The sequence below is a fragment of the Helobdella robusta genome (assembly GCF_000326865.2).
Source record: "Helobdella robusta unplaced genomic scaffold HELROscaffold_25, whole genome shotgun sequence".
In the NCBI taxonomy this organism is placed as follows: domain Eukaryota; kingdom Metazoa; phylum Annelida; class Clitellata; order Rhynchobdellida; family Glossiphoniidae; genus Helobdella; species Helobdella robusta.
The window spans coordinates 2,029,322-2,050,450 of record NW_008704310.1 but is presented as its reverse complement, the minus strand read 5'-3'; the positions used below and the strand labels follow the sequence as shown (position 1 = coordinate 2,050,450).

The 21,129-nt window shown below is 31.8% G+C and overlaps 2 protein-coding genes across 2 annotated transcripts in view; both read right to left on the bottom strand.

Moving 5' to 3' along the window:
* Window positions 1–6,200: 6,200 nt before the first annotated feature.
* Window positions 6,201–11,556, bottom strand: HELRODRAFT_173147 (hypothetical protein; the record flags this gene model as incomplete). The annotated part of the gene is made up of 8 exons (XM_009019759.1): window positions 6,201–6,239; window positions 6,587–6,703; window positions 8,735–8,865; window positions 8,937–9,048; window positions 10,603–10,850; window positions 10,960–11,072; window positions 11,288–11,402; window positions 11,490–11,556. 8 exons carry the CDS (start codon window positions 11,554–11,556, stop codon window positions 6,201–6,203), a joined length of 942 nt encoding a protein of 313 aa, XP_009018007.1.
* A 5,865-nt stretch (window positions 11,557–17,421) lies between these two features.
* HELRODRAFT_79596 (hypothetical protein) overlaps window positions 17,422–21,129 on the bottom strand; it is a gene marked incomplete at both ends in the record, with an annotated part of 12,423 nt that continues 8,715 nt past the window's right edge. Inside the window, 6 exons of the mRNA XM_009019758.1 lie at window positions 17,422–17,594; window positions 17,819–18,030; window positions 18,412–18,613; window positions 19,477–19,645; window positions 19,942–20,091; window positions 20,468–20,584. Coding sequence (XP_009018006.1) covers window positions 17,422–17,594; window positions 17,819–18,030; window positions 18,412–18,613; window positions 19,477–19,645; window positions 19,942–20,091; window positions 20,468–20,584 — 1,023 coding nt within the window. The remainder of the gene's footprint in view (window positions 17,595–17,818; window positions 18,031–18,411; window positions 18,614–19,476; window positions 19,646–19,941; window positions 20,092–20,467; window positions 20,585–21,129) is intronic.

Here is a 21,129-nt window from a genome sequence, read left to right as displayed (position 1 = left end):
GAACAGAACGACATTACAATTTCAATGAATAAACATTTTTTTATGGAAAACTAAAACATAGATTAAAATGTCCAACTCCCTGTTATCGCTTTCTTAGAAAATACATCTAACGAAAGTATTGATACAAATGAACAAATAAAAAAAATAATCGGGACCAAAATCTTGAAGAACGCAAAACTACAACTTGAGAAATAATCAAGAATAACTAGTATTTCTTGTATGTAATGTAAAGAAATTTCATTGAGATGATGTTATTGATTTCCTGCAAATAAGTGGAATAAATGTGCTGACATGCTTAATAAGTGGAATAATGAAACAAATAACAAGACAACAAACACCTATGACGCACCTTCAACAATGTTCAGTGTTCGTCGAAAAGAAAGATGAATCTAAAATGAAAAACCCGAAAGTGGCGAGAGAATGAAAATTTAATGAAAAGAAAGAAGTAGTTCCAAATAATGACTTATTCAAACGAGTCTGATTGTTTATCAAAAAATGCAATGTTTATCACAATAGTGATATCATAAATAAAGAATTTAATTTATTCAAAACTAAACAATCAAATAAAAACTAATTTACTAAATATAAATCTTTACCAGACAATCAATTATGGAAAGAAACAATTCATCACCAATTACCAAATTTCATTTTACTGCTTACTAACTACAGGTAGGTTGGTAGGTGGTGGCAGGTAGATAGAATTCATTAGTGAATAAGAATTAGCTGGACGTCGTTCTGGACGAGCGAATGCGTTGAAGCTGGAGGCATGTAGCTGAAGCCGATTTACTTTACTGATTGTTCTGTAGGTAGATTGCATAAAAAGCAGGTCGGTAAATGCTAACACGGGTAAGGAAAAACGATTCGAAAGTTTTGTCGTTTGGTGGATGGGAGGGCAGGCAGTTGTAGTTCTTATAACGGTTTTACTAAATGTTTTTTGGTCTTTTATAACGTAGCAGTCCAATATCCGACATTAGGAGGAACTGGCATAGCGTCTGTGGAGCATGTCCAAAGTGATGACTATGTTTTTTTAGATATTTACTGTTAGGTTATAAGGGTTTCTTAGATTTTGCCAATTTTTAACGTATGTTATGTTATTATTCAATGACCTTACCATTTAAAATAAATATGTAAATTTTAATTAGATGACAAAGCAGTGTTTACTTTACACTGTTATACAATGTTATAATGTTATATAGTTACGAGCTATCTTTAGGAACTAACTGTGTGTAGGTAGATTTACTTTTTGTGGCTTTGTATCTTTTGCGCGCGCTTTCGATTTTTTAACGTTTTTTCGACGTTGTGCGACCTGCCTTACTTATTATTGACGCCTTAATAATAACTTCAATAACAATGAAGAACAAAGGAAAGACAACAACAAATATGAAAAAAAACTACACCACCTAATAAACTTTGCTAAAGAACTTTGCTTTGTTTAACGAAACTTCATAGACCAAACCTGCACCGAAGATGAGGCCTTATCTGCATGATAAGTTTAGATAACAAGTTTCATTAAATTTTCATAATGAGCTTGCATAATTTAATTTTCAACAGATTGAACAATTTCCAGAAAATCCTAGGAAAGAAAATTGAAAAAACAAACTTTAAACTGATTAATGCCAACAATTCGGTACTATATATATATATATATATATATATATATATATATAGAGAGAGAGAGAGAGAGAGAGAGTATTATAGAAATTTTACCGAATTGTAATGTTCCATGCTGACGACGTGTCGTGTTGCGCGTGTCGTGTTGAGTTGCTCAATTTTTGATTAAAAATACGATTTTTTGTAAAATAAAATTATTACAGACCTCAACAAATTCATCGTTTTACCCATAGTCTAAAGTACACTTATTCAACGATTTTTACATCAACGTAACGTGAGAAAGCGATAATAAATAAGAATATGCTAATACCTATATTCATTCAAAAATTCAGCAAAATATGCTAATTGCCCGTTAGTTACTGTATTAAGTATCTTTTTTCTGGTGTATGTAGCCTAGCTGATTTCAGATCGTCGTGCTTAACATTCAATGTTATACTATTTTTTAAATTATAAATTATTTATACGTTTATTTTTACGTTTTATTCTATAGGTATATATAGAATATATTCAAAATTCAACAACATGAGCCGGCATGTTTTCAAAAAACGTTTGAAACATCATTTGTTTTGACACTCGAGTGAAGCTAGCGCTTCTGAAATTATTCAATAGAGGCGCTCCACAAATCTTTAGATATCAATCAATCAATCAATCAATCAATCAATCAATCAATCAATCAATCAATCAATCAATCAATTTCGCGATGTTCAACAGCGCTCTTCAATGAATTTTGAAAACAGATGGGTCTTGAGATCCGCTCTGAACCTCGCAAGTGATGGAGAAGTAGTCAGAGAAATAGGTAGAGAGTTTCAGAGAAAAGGGCCAGAAAAAGCAAAAGCAGAATTGGCAAAAGAGTGTTTAAAACGAGTTAAAAAGAAGCGAGAACAAGATGACGATCGTAAACCGGGGCGTTTAGGTTCAATTAATATATCTAATAAATACATAAGAAATAATTTAGATTTAGACTTATACATAAACGTGCAAATTTTAAAAATTATTCTATATTTTATAGGTAGCCAGTGCAAGAGAACAAAATATGGAGATATATGAGAAAAGAAAGGGGCACGAGCCACTAGACGAGCAACAGAGTTAAAAGCCTTACTTAAAGGATAGAGTATAGTCAGGAAGACCATAGTAGAGCGAGTTAAAATAATCAATCCTAGATAAGACTAACGAAGTAACAAGAAGGAGAAGAGTAGGATCATCAAGAAAAGGCAAAAGTTTTTTTGTTCTACGTAGATGAAAGTAAGAGCAAGCAACACTATTAATCTGAGAAGAGAAAGACATAGTAGAATCAAAAATAAAATCTAGACTACGAAACTTATGAAAGACATCAAGAGTTTTAGAATCAGGTAAGATAATAGGAGGAATAGTAATAGAGTGTTTAGATTTATTAAAACAAATTAATTCAAACTTAGGAGGATTAAGTTTAAGACACATAGTCAGACCAAGCGATAATTGAAGAAAGACATAGAGATAGATTATGAAGAACACTATTGAGATTAGATGGAGGAAAAGAAGTATAAATTTAAGAATCATCAACATATAGTTGACTAGAGAAAGAAAAGTTATTAATAATACGAGGTAGTTCAGAAGTATAGAGTATAAATAGAAGAGGGCCAAGGATAGAACTCTGAGGTACCCCGAAAGTAAGAGTAGAGGAGTTAGAAGTAGAATTATTGAACACAACAGAAGAAAAACGATTACAGAGATAAGAAGAAAACCAAGATAGACAAGAATCAGTAATATTAAAAGAAAGATGTAGCAGTCTCGAGAGAATAGTATGGTCAACAGTATCAAAAGCCGAGGAAAAGTCAAGAGCAAAAAGAAGAGTAAGATTACTATTGTCACTAGAGAGAAGGATATCATTGTGTATTTTGAGTAAAAAAGTTTCGGTACTGTGAGCAGGTCTGAAACCAGATTGAGATACAGGTAGCAAGGAGTTAAAATTTAAATAGGATGACAGTCGATTAAAAACAACTTTTTTTACTATTTTAGAGATGAAAGTAATAATAGTAACAGGTCTATAATTATTATGATAGATAAAGAGGTAGAATCTAAGGATGATTTTTTAAGAATAGAAATAACAATAGAATTCTTATAAGAAGTAGGAAATTTAGAGGTGGAAAGAGATAAATTAACTAATCTGAGAATGATTGGATAAAATATTGAAGAAAATTCTTTAAGTAAATTAGAAAGAAGTAGATCTAGAGAACAGGTTGTAGACGACATAGAATTAATAATTTTAGTTAGTTCTAAAAGATTTATTGGAGTAAATACAGAAAGATTCAGTAGTAAGTTTAGTAAAGTTATGAGAAGAAAAATTAGAATTAGATGTTCTTAAAGAAGTAATTTTATTTACAAAAAAGTCATGAAACTGTTGAGCAGAAAAAGATGAGTGAGAGGATTTTTTTATGAAGAAGTTTAGATAGAGCAGACCACTTATTTTTAGATGTTGAAGGAGATGTTATAGAATTTCTAAGAAAAGTAGAGTGTTTAGAAAATAGTAGATATTTATAATTAATCAATTCAGATTCATAGATAGAATAAAGAGAGTTAGATGGATTTAACCTATAGGCTTTCTCCAGTCTTCTAACACTTTTCTTGGCTACTACACAAGCATGATCAAACCAAGGAGTCTTACGAGAATAAAGCCTAAAAGTAAAAGATTTAAGAGAAATAAGCTTATCAAGAATAGAAGTAATGTAGATATTAAAAGTATAGACAAAATCATCAACATCAGAAAATAAGGTAGATTGAAGAAATATATCTTTATTAAGAGAAGACCAGATACAGATATATGACTCCGCACTAGTCGTTTAGGTTCGAGTTATCAGCGAGAGCTCAAATTTGGAATTTAATGAATCAAACGCTTTCAAAAAACACCATAATTTTTTTATTTTATGATAATTTGATGTGCTCTTGGAATGTTTTGTAGAAATAATGCCTGGAAAGTATAAGAACCTCACATGAAAAAATACGTAATCAGCACTGTTTGGGCATATTTTTCATATCACCAATTTAGTCAATGAATATTAATAAATTTGTTATAGTAATAAGTAGTTGTAAAGATAAATTAGAATAGTCTGGTATAATGTTTAGTGCAGTGATTAAATTAAAGAATTTCATTTTTCTTTCATTTACATTTAATCTAATTCCAAAACACATCAAAAGTCCTGTCAAAACTTAAAAATCTGAAAAAGCATTTCCCCTAAAATTGTAATCGATGTAGAAGTGGAAATTTGGTTAAAAGTGCAAAACTGAATAGGGCCATATCCATCATATTCATTGTTCCTAAAAAAAACAATATGTTAAATATTTACATAAATACAAGCATAAAATTAAAATAACACAAATAAAGCTTGCCTTCACTGCACATGCATGTTGTGATTGACAACGAACGACATCCTATTTTGGTTTCGCAGGGCGGCTGACTGCCTTTATGTTTAGAGTTTAATTCCGAGTTGAATGAATTTTGTGTGGAAAATTAAATTGTAAAAATTGATTTTTTAACAACTTACGACACATTTTTCCCAGACAAAATCCATGATTGTTAAAACATTTGGAACATTCTGTACCATCGATGTACGGTTGAATTTGAAGATCATAATTTATTTCTTTCATGTTTTCCAAAGCGCTTTATTATCAAAACATAAAAACTAAGAAACATTATCATAAAGTTTGATAGTCAAGAGTTTGATGCATCTCGAGTATTAGATGGTCATTTATCTATATATCTAGAGTATCTCACATGGTCATTTTAAAGATGATAACGTGATTGTGTCTGTGATGCTTGATGCGTTACGAAACTTTACTAATAAAATACTGGATAATAAACACAAAACACGCTTTGCAAGTTTGCTAAAAAATTTTGATGTAAAAGGATGATGTTCAAAATTAGCTTATTAAGCGGAAACGCTGCAAAAAATTTATTTTCTAAAATACTTTGTTTAAATTGACATCAAAAAGTTAAACACCAATTTTTAAAAAAATTTTCAACTAATTTTAACCTTGGACTAAAAAGGCAAACAACAGAATAACACATAACGGTACATGAAGTCATTCGATTTCCATATTTGGGACAAAAAGCAATGTTGCAACCAAACGATAAGTACCTCGCATACACTATCTATAATTTAAATTGCAATTAAATATAAATGATTAGCATATACATTTAAATAATTTATTACGTTTTTTAGAATTATTTTTATATTGTATAATATAAATTAAATTATTTAAATTATGAACCTAGATTTCACTACATAGAAATTTTTGGTCCCGTAATTTTTGATCTCGGAATTTTCGGTCCCGGAGTCTTTGGTCCCAGGTTTTATTTTATAGGAATTTTCGGTCCCAAATTTTTTTAGTACACAAAAAAATGAGGATCCATGCCAACAATGAACAATGCAATTAAAAAAGTGGGCGTAGTTAATAAAATGCGTTAGATATATTTACATAACCTTCAGTAATATATCTCTAACCCTAACTAAATGCAAGGATATCATTACTACTATTATCACCTGAAAATTCATGAATACAATGCAAGCATTACTCAAATAATCCATTGTTGAAAACTACAATCACTACTTCATTTATGTGAATGCAAGCATGATCGAACAATTTAATTTGAGCTGCAGGTGTGGTGTAGTGGTTACGAGCGTGGATTCCGGGTTCAAATGTATGCTATGTCATATTCCAAAGCTTATCATGTAGTTCGAGTATGTGATGCGGTGAATAGCACGTGCCTCGGCACGACGTCTGAGCGCTGTTTAACGTCACGGAAATTGCGCTGTATAAATAAACTGACATATAAGTTTACGTATAAATTCTAAATAGGGGACCGAAAACTCCGGGACCAAAAACTCCTGAGCCAAAAATTCCTATATAGTGAAATCTTGGACCGAAAACTCCAGGACCGAAAATTCCGAATACCATTTATACACACATGGTGTCGGAGTCAGATAAATATATTTCTGACTCTAACTCCGGAAACAATTTTTCTACTTCGACTCTCGTATTCGGTTTCCAACTCCCGAAACAATTCTTCAACTTTTGCTTTAAAGTTTTGCTTGCCTAAAATACATTTGAAAATATTCTGTATATTTATTGTTTTTCTTAGGAAAATTGTTATGATTATATTTTGAAAAACTGAAAAATATTATTTATTTATTATATAATAAAAGTATAAATATAGAATATTTTGCATTACTGGGCGCATCTTTTTCGTGGCTCAACAGAAATTTTGTTGCCGCGTTGCAAAGATGCAAATTTAATAGTTGGCAAATTTTATGACAGCAATAAAATGAGAAACATTTCTACATCTTTTTGGATAGTAAAGTGACTGAATTAAAAATTAAGTATTTTTGTAATTTCAGTATTAATTTAATATTATTATATACAAGTTTCACTAGTTGTTAATCCCCGTCCAATTTTTGGCCCACCCTATAATATATAAAGAAATATATAAACATTTCTTTCTAATTTTATCCATCGGGTCTACGTTGAAACATTTTCAACGTTCAAATGTGTAGATCTGCCACTGCATGTGTGCGTGTGTTTGGTGTGGCATGGATATGTTTTGAACATTTGTGTCAACATAACATTTTAAAAAGTGGATGTTTGTTTTCAATTATCTTTAGACAAAATTTTATATTTTAATAAGTTTTTCATGATTTAATAATTATGTTACTCTAATTCTAAGGAGTATATTTGTGTGAGTGTAGTTTGTGAATGCTTTGTTGTTTGTGAGCTAAATATTTAATAATTTAAAATTTTAATTTATTTAACAGTTACAGTATTAATTATTTTGTATATTAATCTGTCATTTAAAAATTAATAATTCTCACACTGCTAGCTTTCAGGCTAGCCGCCTTTTGTTAAATTTTTCAGTTAAACTATACAAGTGAAACCAATTCCATTTGTTTCAATAAATATCACAAAAACAGTGAACATTATTTATTTCACGTTTATGCACTTGTGCTTAAATATGTGTGCACTATGTCCGTGTACGTTCATGTGTGCTTATTTCGATGTGCGCTCTTTCTGTATGTTTATTTCTGTGTACATATTTCGCTATGCGCTTATTTTGACGTGCGCTTTTCTCCCGTTGGAAAATACGTAGGTGCGCTTTTTTACTGCTATCCAACGAAATATCTTACTCCACTCCGTTGTTTCCACGCTTATCATCAATTTTAATTTACTTTTATTTTTTCAAATATGATAATATGATAATATGATGTGATAAATAGCGATAGCAGTGGAGGCGCTACTTGTTAATTGCGGCAGCAGTAGCGATAGCAGCGCTCACTTTTATGAGTAGTTTTTATAACCCTGCTTATACATTGTGTATGCACGCGCAAGCCCCGCATTATAAATGCATGGCGTATAATAGTCTGAGTTTCGATGCTGTAATGGTTAAGGTGCCTGGCATTGTTGGTGCAGTGTCCAGGTCCGAATGTAAAGAAATCTCCGCCGTACACATGCAGAAGTGTGTGATTCGTTGATTCACGTATGTTTATACACTGTGCATTTGTTGTAATAATAATAATGCGCCTCAGTCGCTTGCCGGAGTCGGATATTTGTAATCCAACTCCGACTCCAAAAAATGTTATGAATTTGAATTTTTTCTATATTCTATTCCGAAAATATTTTTTATGATCGTGTTTTGTCGAAAATAAATATGTAGCGATATGTCGAAAATACGGAAAATAAATGTTGATAACGTGAATATAATCGCATTTTTTCAGTATGTTTTGTAACGTTAGTATAAAGTAATTTTACTAAGAAAACCAATTAAATTGAGTCATTTTTGAGTCTTTTTTAGAATAATTAATTTTTCATTTAGTAGTGATATTTAAGTAAAATTGAAAAATTTTCCTGGGAGTCGGAACCCATAGTAGGATCACGGAGTCGATGTCGGAATTTTTGAGTGGTTGGAGTTGGAATCGAATATTTCTCATCCGACTCGAACACTCTGGTAGTAATAACATATAATAACTATAAGGTGAAGTTTGTTCATGGCATTATAGGAGCACAGGGTAGCATTAATACTTACCATTATAATATTTCTAGGTAAGTTATTAATAGAAGATATATATAAATAGTAATAATTTCATCTCGTACATACCTGGTGATAATCACAATTTTTCATTCCACCAATCCGCTTTGAACAATGTTTGGCGTTTCTATAATCGTAGTGTTTGCTACCATAGTCATAAATATTTTTGAACACGTCATCAATCAGGAATGAGTCATTTGCTTCATTTTTATGAATTGAATGACTGTAGATAAAGTGAACATATCAAACAAACAAATAAGCATAGACTAACCGTCGAATACGTTGGATATGAGATCGTAGTTGGACCCAGGGTAGGGTCTCATAATATTGTAACATTCTTTAGACAGAATAAATGCAATAGCTTCTAACGTATCGTTCCACTTCTAAATGACGAAAAATTCTTTATTATTTTTGAGGTTTTAAAAATTTTTAAAAATATAGATTTATACTTAATTAAATTAAAGTATTGTCTCACTATGTATGGGCTGAACATTAAAAACAGTTAATAATCTATCGAGAGATCTATTATATTAGACAATGGCGAACCCAGTTAATGGTGACACCAGAAAATCGTACATGAAACTCCTCGAACCAATTGTACACGAAGCATTACATATGCATCATTAATCAACAGACAAAAACTATCATATATCATATCATCTACTAAAAAAATCGACATCTTCAACATTGCTCCACTTATGAAAACTCACAACAAAGACTCTAAGTGTAAAAATAGCCTACCAGAGCTAAAACGCTGTAAAACAACAAAAGAAGAAGAAAATATATATAGTAACAGATGATTACGTGCCAAATGCAATTTATTTATATTTAAAATAATTTGCAGCCAAAATTTTTAGTTTCCAAAACTATTTATTTAATTTCTTGAAAATTATTCAGGTGCTATGATTTTGTTAACATCATCGTACAACTATTTGCAGAAATTTTTTTTGTCTTTTCAAGATTTATTAAAAAATTTTCAACCGGAGAAAAAACAGAGATATATAATCATACGGATCCTTTTTCTTTCAACAAAAAATGTTTAAAGTTAGTAAAACAATTGACTTTTGAAAAAATTTTTTAAAATTTTAAATTTAAAAAATTTTAAAACAATTGAAAAAAAACAAAGCACTCAAAAACTTCTTGTAAAAGTTAAAAAGAGGTATAGAGGTATACACTTTTAAAGTTCAAAAGAATCAGCAAGCATGTGATACGCTGGGATCACTTTTGAACTTGGTCACTTCATGCACCGCAAAACAGGACCGTTCGCTTTAAATCCTTAGGCCATCACGCTTTTGTTGTGAATCTTTTGAAAATCGGGACAATTAGAGCTGTTTTGTGTGATCAGTGTTATTTGTTTTATAATTGTTGTTATTATTTTGTTTATTTGTCCATAGATTCATCATCAATTTCCTCAAACACTTCCATCAATTCATTTCTCATTTCTTTAAAGTTTTTCTATTCTGTTTATTTGTACTTCAATCTCTTCCATTCATTATTTGTTGCTTTATTTTTGATTGTTATAATTATTGGAATATAATTATTACCATGGAGATCCTCCTCTGCCTCTCATTCAATATCTTCAAACACGCTGGGGATATCATAGCTAGGCCAATTGTGGATGATGTATTTGTGCGCTTATGGAACATTGTCGGAATAGTTGATTTGATGAGGCAAAGGTTGTTTTCTATTATACTTTTTACTAATTCTTTGCCTTGGGTATTTGAGCTTTGGCATCCCCATGGTTGGTTGTGTGGATAAAATCACCAACGTGGAGAAAAAGTTTAGGAATTTGTTGAATAATCTGTTTTATTTTTTTCAGATTTCATTAGATTGTTTTGCCTTATATACCCATTACATATGGCGAATGATTTGTTAATTGTAACTCTTAAAGCTACAATGTGTCGGTCGGTTTTTAAATGGTGAAAAGATTTTGTTACCTTGTAATGTACATAAATTGCTGTCCCAGCTGATGGATTTGTCTTTATTGGAGTGGATGCTTTGTAGTATGATGCATAGTTTTTTGAAATTATTTGTTTTTCCTCAGTTGTTTTGGTTTCTTGGAGACATATGCTGTGCGGTTTGCATTTACTTATTAAAATGTGTAGTTCAGGTAAATTAATTCTTATTCCTCTTATGTTCCACTGTAATATTTTGATGTCGTTGTAAGCATTTTCATTTAAAGAGTCTTCATAATAGTTATTTTGTTTGTTATCATTGTTTTCGTTTTTCTGGTTGAGTTCAATTTTATTAATTATTTTGTTTGTTATATTTTTTGTGTTACAAGCCATGTTTACCTCCGACGGGGTTTTTATTTTTGAGTGATTTGCAATTACTATTACTGGTATGTTTACCATATTCACTCTGATCATAGAAGCAGTCACAATCCATATCATCATCACAAATGAATCTGTTTTCATTAATATTTTTTTTGAATTGGAAGATTTATTGTTTATCTGTTTTGTTTTCTGAATTTTTGTTTTGTGTTTGTTTTACTGTCTCTATATTTGTTCTTTATTTGTAGTTTTGTTTCGTGCCTTTGTTTTGCGGTGATAGCACTTTGCATGTTTTGACAAAGAGATTCCCATGTGTGCTTGTGTTCTGGGTTTCCACACGTTTCCTTACTTTTGCAAATTTTGTGGTGATAACCGTATTTTTGGCATCTGGTGCATTGCATCGGATATGGGACGTATTTTTCTATTTTCAGAATTTGTCAGTACACTTTTATTTCTATTAGAGGCTGAGGGTTTTATTTAAATATAATTATATTTAGCTGAATTTTTATAAACACAAATTCTCCAATGTTATTTTCGAAAAATTTGTGGACTTTGAACACCGATTTTTTCAAACTCCTGACTGCCGCCAGGATATTGTGATTCTATTTCGTAGCACATCGATCTTCAGGTGCTGCTTTTACTTCTAAAGGCAAGAACACCCTCATTCTCTTCTTTTGTGGCTCCAGTTCTGTTTGACCAACCAGCCCACCAAGTTTGCAATTTAAATTACCACAACTGCAGATATTTCAGTTTAATTTGCTACTTCTAAAAATTTAATTTCAGAAAATTTTTAAAATAATTTTAATGTTAGTAGACCGAAAAATAGTTTTTAAATAATAACAAAGCTAGGATACTCGTATCCCTAATAATAATAATACCAACCAACCTTTTTAACAATAAACAAAATAATAATAGTTAGTTATTCTCAATAATATGCGGTTTCCCAAAACATATTTTATTTCTTGAAGTACGGAATAGTTTTCAGTTTTTGACGGAAGACGTAAATAAATCTTAATATGAAATATTTAGAAATGCCCTCACAGAATCAGCAAGAGAAGTTATACCTGTGAAGGAGATAAGAAGATGTCAGAAATGGATAACAGATGACATGGTATCTCTGATGGATGAACGAAGGAAAGTAAAAGATTGCAATCCTGATAGTTACAAAAAGCTGGACAAAACTGGAGAAATTGTTAAATGACAAATGCGAAATCATTGAAAAGATCCAAAACAATAATACAAATGCAATGTATAGAAATATCAAAGAAATCACTGATAAAAGGGCTTGTACCGTTTCTGGATGCATAAAAGCTAAATTCGGTGAAATAATCTTAGAGAAAGAAAAAGTACTTGAAAGATGGACTGAATACATTAACCATCTTTTTGATGATATTCGTGGTGAAAAGCCTTTTATCAAAAAAGACGTAGAAGGACCAAAGATACTTAGATCTGAAGTTCGTGCCGCTCTTTCCAAAATGAAATCAAATAAAGCGCCAGGTCCAGATGAGATAATTGTTGAAGAAATTAAATGTTTTGATGAATTTGGCATTGATAATGCGGCAAAATTCTTGAAGATAAATATTGACTTGGATATCTATTCAAGTCAATATTTATTGCATTGCCTGAAAAACCTAACGCAACGGAATGTGAACTACATCGAACAATCAGTTAGATGAGTCATCTTACAAAACTTCTCTTAAGAATTCTGATGATGATGTGAAGTTGTGACGATTGTGATCATAATGATTGCGCGATTGAAATATGCCGCCTGTATATTTTGTGAAATTGTGACGATTGTGATGATAATGATTGCGTCTTTGAGGCGTGCCGCCTATATATATCTATATATTTTACTAGACATTCTATGCATGTATATTTTGTTATTTAATATGCTATATATGCGACGCTGCTGTGCTGTTTTGTATATAGGGAGTATAGCAATATATGGGACGCGTGCGACGCGCTGTTCTGAGTATAGGAAAAGAGTATAGATGCGAGTATAGAATTTTCTATGATATAGAAAGCGTTATGTAGATAGGGCGGTAAAAACATATAAAAAGCCGCAAGTTGAGATATAGAAGGAGCGGGTCGTTTGTTATCTTATTTTAGGTTTTGTTTCTTGCTTGGTAGTTGTATTATTAATAGATTAATTTTGGATTTATCGTTTTTTTTTAATAAAGACAGAGGTTTGATTTGTATTATTTTGTTTGTTATTTTATTTCTTTTATTGAATAAAAGAAGTGTACACTTGAAGTTTGGCTCGGCTTAATTATTCTACCTAAAATAATGGATGTTGAAGAAGACTTGCTTGATAGTTGACGAGGTCGGCGTCTCTAGTCAACAAGCAGGGCGCGAACAAACTTCCGTCCGGCCCGTGTTTTCAGACCCTGAGAGGGTCTATTGTAGAGTGGCGGATCCCGGCCAGGAAAGACTCCGCCGAAGCGAAGGCTCGGGTGGATATTCGTATGCGGACGCGGTTCGGGACTGCGTGGTGCGGAATTCGAATGTCGCCCGGCAAAAATCCTACAATGAGAACACGAGGAAAAATTGGATCTGAAATTTCAAATGTCTAACGTGGTTTTGTAGATGGTTGTGGCACAAGAAACGCTATTTTTATGGTAAGAATGAGCGATTTAAATGAAAAAAGATTTGTTTATACGTTTTGTCGATTACTCCAAAGCTTTGGATAACGTGGAACACGTTGAGCTTAGGAAAATATTGGAAAATTTGGTCATTGATGAAAAAGACACAAGAGTTTTTAAAAACTTTTGTTGGGAAAACAAAGCGGCGGTGAAAGTTGGTAACAAGATTACTAGTTTTGTCGAAACAAAGAAAGGTGTTAGGCAAGACTGTGCATTCTTTCCAGACCAGTACAATCCGTATAGTGAGATCATCATGAGAAAGATAGATCTACCTTGAATATCCATTGGAGGCGTGAATATTAACAATGATACAGGTCTCATAGCAGATTCAGATCCAAACTGGTTTTTGAAAGTGAAAGAAAAAGCTTGCAAATTAACATCAACAAAACAGAGTGCATGATTATCAATAAGGGCAAAACCGCCCCGATCTGCTCCATAATAATTAATGGCAAACAGGTAAAGCAAGTCAACAGCTTCAATTATCTCGGAAGTCTGATTTTTTCAGGTTGTAAATGCGATATGGATATCAAAAGAAGGATAGCTATGGCAAAAGATGCATATTCTAAAATGAAAAACATCCTCACCAACAGTAAAATCCAATTATCATCAAAATTAAAACTGTTTAAGTGTTACATTTTTCCTGTGCTAACTTACGGCTCTGAGTCCTGGACAATTTTCAAAAGAAATGAAAAAAGATTTACGCTGCTGAGATGTGGTTTTAGAGAAAAATTATGAAAATTAGTTGAACTTCTCATACTTCGAATGAGGATGTATTAAAACAGTCTAGTTGTGATAAAGAGGAAATTACTACAGATAATCCGACGGGGGCAGTTAAAGTTTTCTGATCACAAGAAAAATAGGAAAATCTAACAACTACTGGAAAGATTGCGGGGGAAAGAGATCGCTGTCAACAAAGAATAACATTTGTGAAGTTCTTGTGTCATTTGTTTAATATCCCCACATTTCAACTCTTACAAAGTGTTAAAGACCGGGTTTTGTGGAGGTCGATGGTCGTCAATGTCCTGAAAGTATAAGGCACGAGAAAGAAACACTTCTTGAATAAATCTATCTGGTAACAAAACATTTCGCTTTTTTATTCGTACTCCAAACATAATATTTTCTCTAAGCATTCGTCTTCCATTCATTCGTATTGTACTTTTTTAAGCGGAAAACTGTAGACCCATATTTATTGATTGGTGTTTATATACTGTTTGACATCATTTTTACAACAGCTATGGTGTCTCATCTCGCATTTCAGCTTATTCTTTATACTTGTTTAGTGATAAAAATCGATTCTGTATGATTCATTTGATTTAAAAATCATAAGATTAAATCTCTGTTGGTTAATTTTTTGGCTGATTCTGATGATGATCTCTGACTTGTGTCCTATTTGCTTTCGTAAATCCATTTGAATGTTGTGTTGTAATAAATATTTTGGTTGATATATTTGGTTGATTTGGTCCAACAAATAAAATAAAACGAACAAATGAAACGATTGAAATCGAATGTTTTAAATGTAAAATTCTCACTAAAAAATTCATATCTGCAGCTGAAGGCTCATCTAAGTTTCCTCTATAGTGGTTCACGGACAAAACAAATGCTTCCTTTTGAAACTGCATGAGTGGCACTAGTGCTTGAAGATTAACACTATTGACATTCACGAAAATATAAAAAAAAAATATAAACATCAACATTTTGCAATGTTAGTTTGTTTTGATTTAACGGCGTTTCAACTCAAAATCAGCCAAAATTATATTGCTCTTTCTTTTTTCGGACACTTATGTTGTTTGTATATCAGTTTGTTAAATTTCCTAATACATTACTTTATTTGGAATAGTTTGGAAAATGTAATTGCATGTTTGCTGGAATATTATTTTAGTACGATAGTTAATATATTTGTTGCATTTTAGGATTGCAGTTGGCTATTAGGATTATTCTAATTAGTGTCGTTTGACAACGTCTCGCTAAATGTTTTGTTAGATCTAAGCCTTTGATTGGTTATTTTTGACATGGATAATAATTATAGCAAATCTTGTGGTGAGTTCCATTGTTGTTGACAGATGCGATGTGTTGGATTTGGATCGATACATTAGATAGTGACAACGAGTGCTCTATTTTTGCTGCTTCATCGATTTCTTCATTTGCTGAAATTCCAATGTAGCTTAGAACTTTAAGAAGTTTTAAATGATTTTGGTTGACGATTGATGAATAATGATATTTGCCAGTCGGTTTTTGGGTAAATATGGGATCGATTCGATTAAACTTGTGAATCTGTGATTATTAAGCATTTGATGTTTTTATAATTTCTAACGTGATTTAGTGTCATGTGACCGTTAATTTAGCAGTAAATGTCGGTAGTTGACACCTCATTGTTTGTTATAAACAGTAGCTTATCTAAAGGAGGCCGGAGTGGAGCACTGGCCCCCGTCTTAACAAGTCAGAAAAAGGACAGTTTTATGTTTAAAATTGACCAAAAATTGAACGTGCGTGATAAGCAAAAAAAGGTTGTCAACTACACTACCAAAAATCTTTGTCTCGCTCCCCCATAAAAATTTTGACTTCCCCCGTAAACAATTAAAATTTTTAAATTTTTGGTCCCACGTCAAAGCTGTCAAGATCCGACATTGGTTATAAATAAGAAATAAATAAACGATAGCCGCCACTGGAAGTGTGAAGTCATGGTTGTATTTGGCGTTTTTGAGCAGGTGATGAAGATTTGTATGTTTTCCAGATGGTTGGATGTTATTTCATTGTATTTGCTTTTGAATAATAATGAATTTTTGTTGAATTTGTGAAGAGAGGTGCCAATTATCAAGTTGTGTATGATCCATGGTGCTTCGTTTGATAATAAGTATATCATAGAGAATTTATATTTTTCCAAAAATTTGTAAGTCTTTTAATCTTTGTGCAGCGTTTACATCATTCAATAAAAAATTACATATTCATATTACGACTATTGTTCCTGAATTGTCGTGTCATTAATTTTAAAATAAAATGTTAAATAATTGTAAATGTTTGTTAGTGTTTTTAAACCTTTTTTAGGCTGCACCAAAAACAGTCAATTTTGAAAAGTTTAAAAAAGCACATCATCACGATTGATAAATGCGTACAAAACATACGAATGGCCAATTGCTGGAAGTCTTTTTTGTAAAATCGGTTTTGGAGTACGGTTTGAAGATGGATTTTGGTTGATTGGTAGCTTAAACAGTGGCGGATCTAGCGAGAGGCGCGCAGGCCCGTTGTGAGCGTTATTCGTGTTGAAAAATGGTAAAAGTCGTTTTAACGTGAAAAGTAGTGTTTTGAAGGGAAAATTGACATTATAAGCCCACCAGCAAAAACGTTAGCCCCCCGTGAGCACAGAAAAATTTTCAAAACAAATTTGCAAAAATCGACCCCCGGTGACCATTTTTTTAAAATTCCTTTCTGGTCCTATAGTGAATTTTGGAACATTATAATTTTTATTTTTTATAGACATAATGACTTTTTAGTTTTCGCCCATTTTTTACAACATTTATGTTATGTTTATTGTTAGACATCGGTTTTTAAAAAACACTAGATTTAAAAAAAATGGCAATAAGTATTTCTTGCTGGTTGAAAACTTTTATTTCATAAAAATTTTTGGAGAAAAATGCTGAACATGTCTAAATTTATAAGAAATTTCTTATAATTCCTAAACCGAAAATGTAAAGGAATGAAAATTTAAGAATAGTATATAGTTCATAAAAGTGAATTATAGTGATTTAATCATTAATGTAGTACAATCTTTTAATTTGAAAATAAAAACAGATAATATAAAAAATTAAGTTGAATTAGAATTGGACGCTAAAAAAGGTAAACAAATTTATAGATAAGGTTGCCATCCTGGAAATAGTTTGGACAAGTTTGTGGGGTCTATTGCTTGTTGAATAAGTCTACTGACGTGTCCCTGAACACCGAGTTGAATGCCGTCTACCGAACCACATAACTTTTGGTTTAATCTCAGTAACACTCTTTCGGCCATCTTGTTTCGAACATCTAAAACAAAACAAAAAAATGTAATCTATAATTATCTTTGAACTAGGCAATCATTTGTTTAACATAGTACAGTTCTGATGTTAAGGGGCACTCGACTTCACAAAACAAAACATACGGGCCACTACAAACCCTCTTCTTAGTAACTAATTTCATTTTAGTTTGTAGTTTGCGATATATTAACGACGTTCTTTTAAATAATAAAAAAAAAAATTTTAATAACAAACCGGGCTTATCGGTGAAAACAGATGATTCTAAATTGAAATTTTCAGTGGAAATGCTTGAGGGGATGTCTGTGCAGTTGGTGGATGGTTGATGTCGCTCAGCTTTCAATGGGGACATAGACCAATCATAGAGCGGATCATACAGGAGCACTTGAAGAATGGTCAGCAACACTTGCTTGTTTGCACGGAGGGCAACCATTGTCTTCTCACAGCATCTTCGTATCAACATGTAAAAAGATTTTGTGCAACCATTACAGAAAAACACCATTAAAGAAAAAAAACAGTATAAATAAAAACACGCACGTACGCGTTACTCACACACACACACGCACACGCACACGCAATCGATTCTGGTGATAATGATACTTTTAATATTAATAATGAACTTGTTTATAATGGTGGTTAGACAACAGTTAGGAACAAAATTTTTTGAAGCGTAATGTTGCAAAAACTTCTTTGCTTTTGAATTTTTTATAAAGTGTGTATAAATATTCACTCAATAATAATAACCATTGGCTTGAGATTAATATGTTAATAATTAAACTTATTGCAAATTAGGATAAGAGATTGAAAGTCAATAAATTTGACATTTTTACCTCCTGAATGTTCCTTCCACTCCAACAACTCCCATGCCATCAACAACATCTCGAGTCAGTCGAAACGGGATGGTTTCAGGTGTCGGCAGATTCCAACCCTGCTCAAATGCCACACCAAAATCTATGTGGATGAGTTCAGCTGTCTTCAAATCAATGAGAATGTTCTGAACGTGACGGTCTCCAAGACCGAGGATGTAACCAACTTTCGAAAACAAATAAATGTGAACTTAATTGAATTAAATTTCATGAAACAAATTGAAATAAACAGAACATAGCTTAACCATTCCTTAATCTCAAATTTCGTTGTGTTGTAATAATTGTTTTTTCATTAAGTTGTTCATATTATCGGGGTTTCGAATGAAAAATATCCGACTCCGAGTCCTCAAAAAGTTCCGACTGCGAATAAAAATTTCCGACTGTGAGTAAAAATTTACGACTCCGGGTTCCGACTTCCAAAATATTTTCAACTTTTGCCACTTAAATATCACTACTATATAGAAAATACTTTAAAAAACACTTAAAATCAGCCAATGTAACTGTTTCACTTAGTAAAATGATTTTATATTTCAAAACGTACTGAAAAAATTATGTGATTTTATTCACATTATTAGAATTTATTTTCAGCATTAAATACGACAATTGCATATTGCTACACATATTTATCTTCTAAAAAACACGATCATAAAAAACATTTTCAAAATAAAAAATATAAAAAAATTTCAAATTTAATTTTTCTGGGGTCAGATGAAAAATATTCGAATCCGACCTCTAAAATATCCAACTCACACAAAATCTCCTATTCCGAAACTGCTATTACACTCCCTCAATTAACTGAATAAGTGTTTTGATCCAAAAATATCGCACTTACTTTCCATTTCATCTTTGGCATTATTAACCTAAAACAGTTTTTTCTCATTTCTACTGAATCCATCGTTATAATAAAAAAGTTGTGCTACTTAGTAGACAAATAAAACGTGCCGCCTATACACAAACCGAAAAGAAATTTATTGTAATTTATAAAAAATAAAAGTTTTATATTAAGATTTCAAAGCATTGAAAACACACCAATCGAATTCGTGGCAACGCTCCTGGTGTAAGCAAGTTTCCTGTGGTACAATTCATCACAGGAAGCAAAATTTTCAAAGAAAAAATGCCTGAAAACTGGTTGAAACCTCTCACATATTTTCAGATAAGTATTCAGTTTTACCTGATCATTTGTCTCACTCTGTGCTTTCTGTGCAATCAATTAACCAAATAATAAAACAATAGCATTAAGTAAGTTATCAGCCAATTAATTAGTAACTGAATAAATGAAGACTAAAAAAATCAAACGAATAATCAACATCAATCAGCCAAAAAACTACACAATTGATAATTGACCAATCAATTAATTTATTCATCTACCAATAAATAAATCAAATTTTAGAAATTTAAATTAAAAAATTTCCCAAAATAAGCCGATATAATTCGATTTCCGATCTCAATAAATATACCATCTAAAAATTATGAAATGAAACTAGAGAAACATACAGTCATCATTCTACGACATTCCATGGGTTTTAGATCTTGAGGCCTGTACCTCATGTGAGCTCCATGCCCATCTGCACTCAAGTAATGACCAAACGTTGTCGTGTTGCTGCACCATTCAAGCAGACCACTGCGCTGAGACAAAGGCACAACCTGCTCGATCATATGTAGCATAAGAAATAATAAATTAATATTTATAACAATAAAGCATTTCATCTTAACTACCTAATTTAATATTATTTCATACTCCTTCTCATTTTTTTTAATTAATTCCGACGTGATAATTCAGTGGTCAAAGTGAAAAGTTCTGCGTTGCAAGCGACTGCTTGCGGTACAAAAGAGATTGCTACATGTTATATGCTTAAATGATTGAGGTCTCATATCTTATCCTAGCTTAACGTCAAAAAGTATCGTTGAATAATAAAAAAGACACCTTACACAACCATTACGAAATATAATGGATAACAACGCAATTAAATGATATGGTAGTAAAGTAGAAACAAAATAGATAAAAATAAAGATCAGTCACCTTATATGTTCTGATAAGCAGATTTCTTTTTGATGATTCCGCATCGTTCTTGAGGAAAGAGTTGACAGATTGAAAAACTTGCTGCATCACAGCATCCTGTCTCAAATCATCCCTTCCCTGAAATCATCATTTCATAATTAATACATTTCTTTCCTGTAATCATTATTTTGATAATTAATAATGTCAAACGACATTCGGGTTCCGCGTCACGCGGTTTCGACCCGAGCCTTCATTTTGGCGGACTCTTTTCTGGCCAGGAGCCGCCATTCTACAATAGACCCTCTCAGGGTCTGAAAACACGGGTCGCCGGAAGTTTGTTTGCCCCATGCTTGCTGACTCGTCAACTGTCAGCAAGTTTTAATCAACGTTCATTGTTTTAAATAAATTAATCGAGCCAAGCCAATTTTTATCTCCTTTCTAAATAATAAAAAAACAATAAATTCAAACCGCTTTCATTAGCACATACATACATCTATCAGTTTCCCGAGGTAGGACGTTAGCACATATATATATATATATATATATATATATATATATATATATATATATATATATATATATATATATATATATATATATACAATATTCTATAAATTCTACCGAATGTTTGGCGAAGTTCTGCGACCAACCGACGTCATCTAACAATCGAACAAGATCGCGAG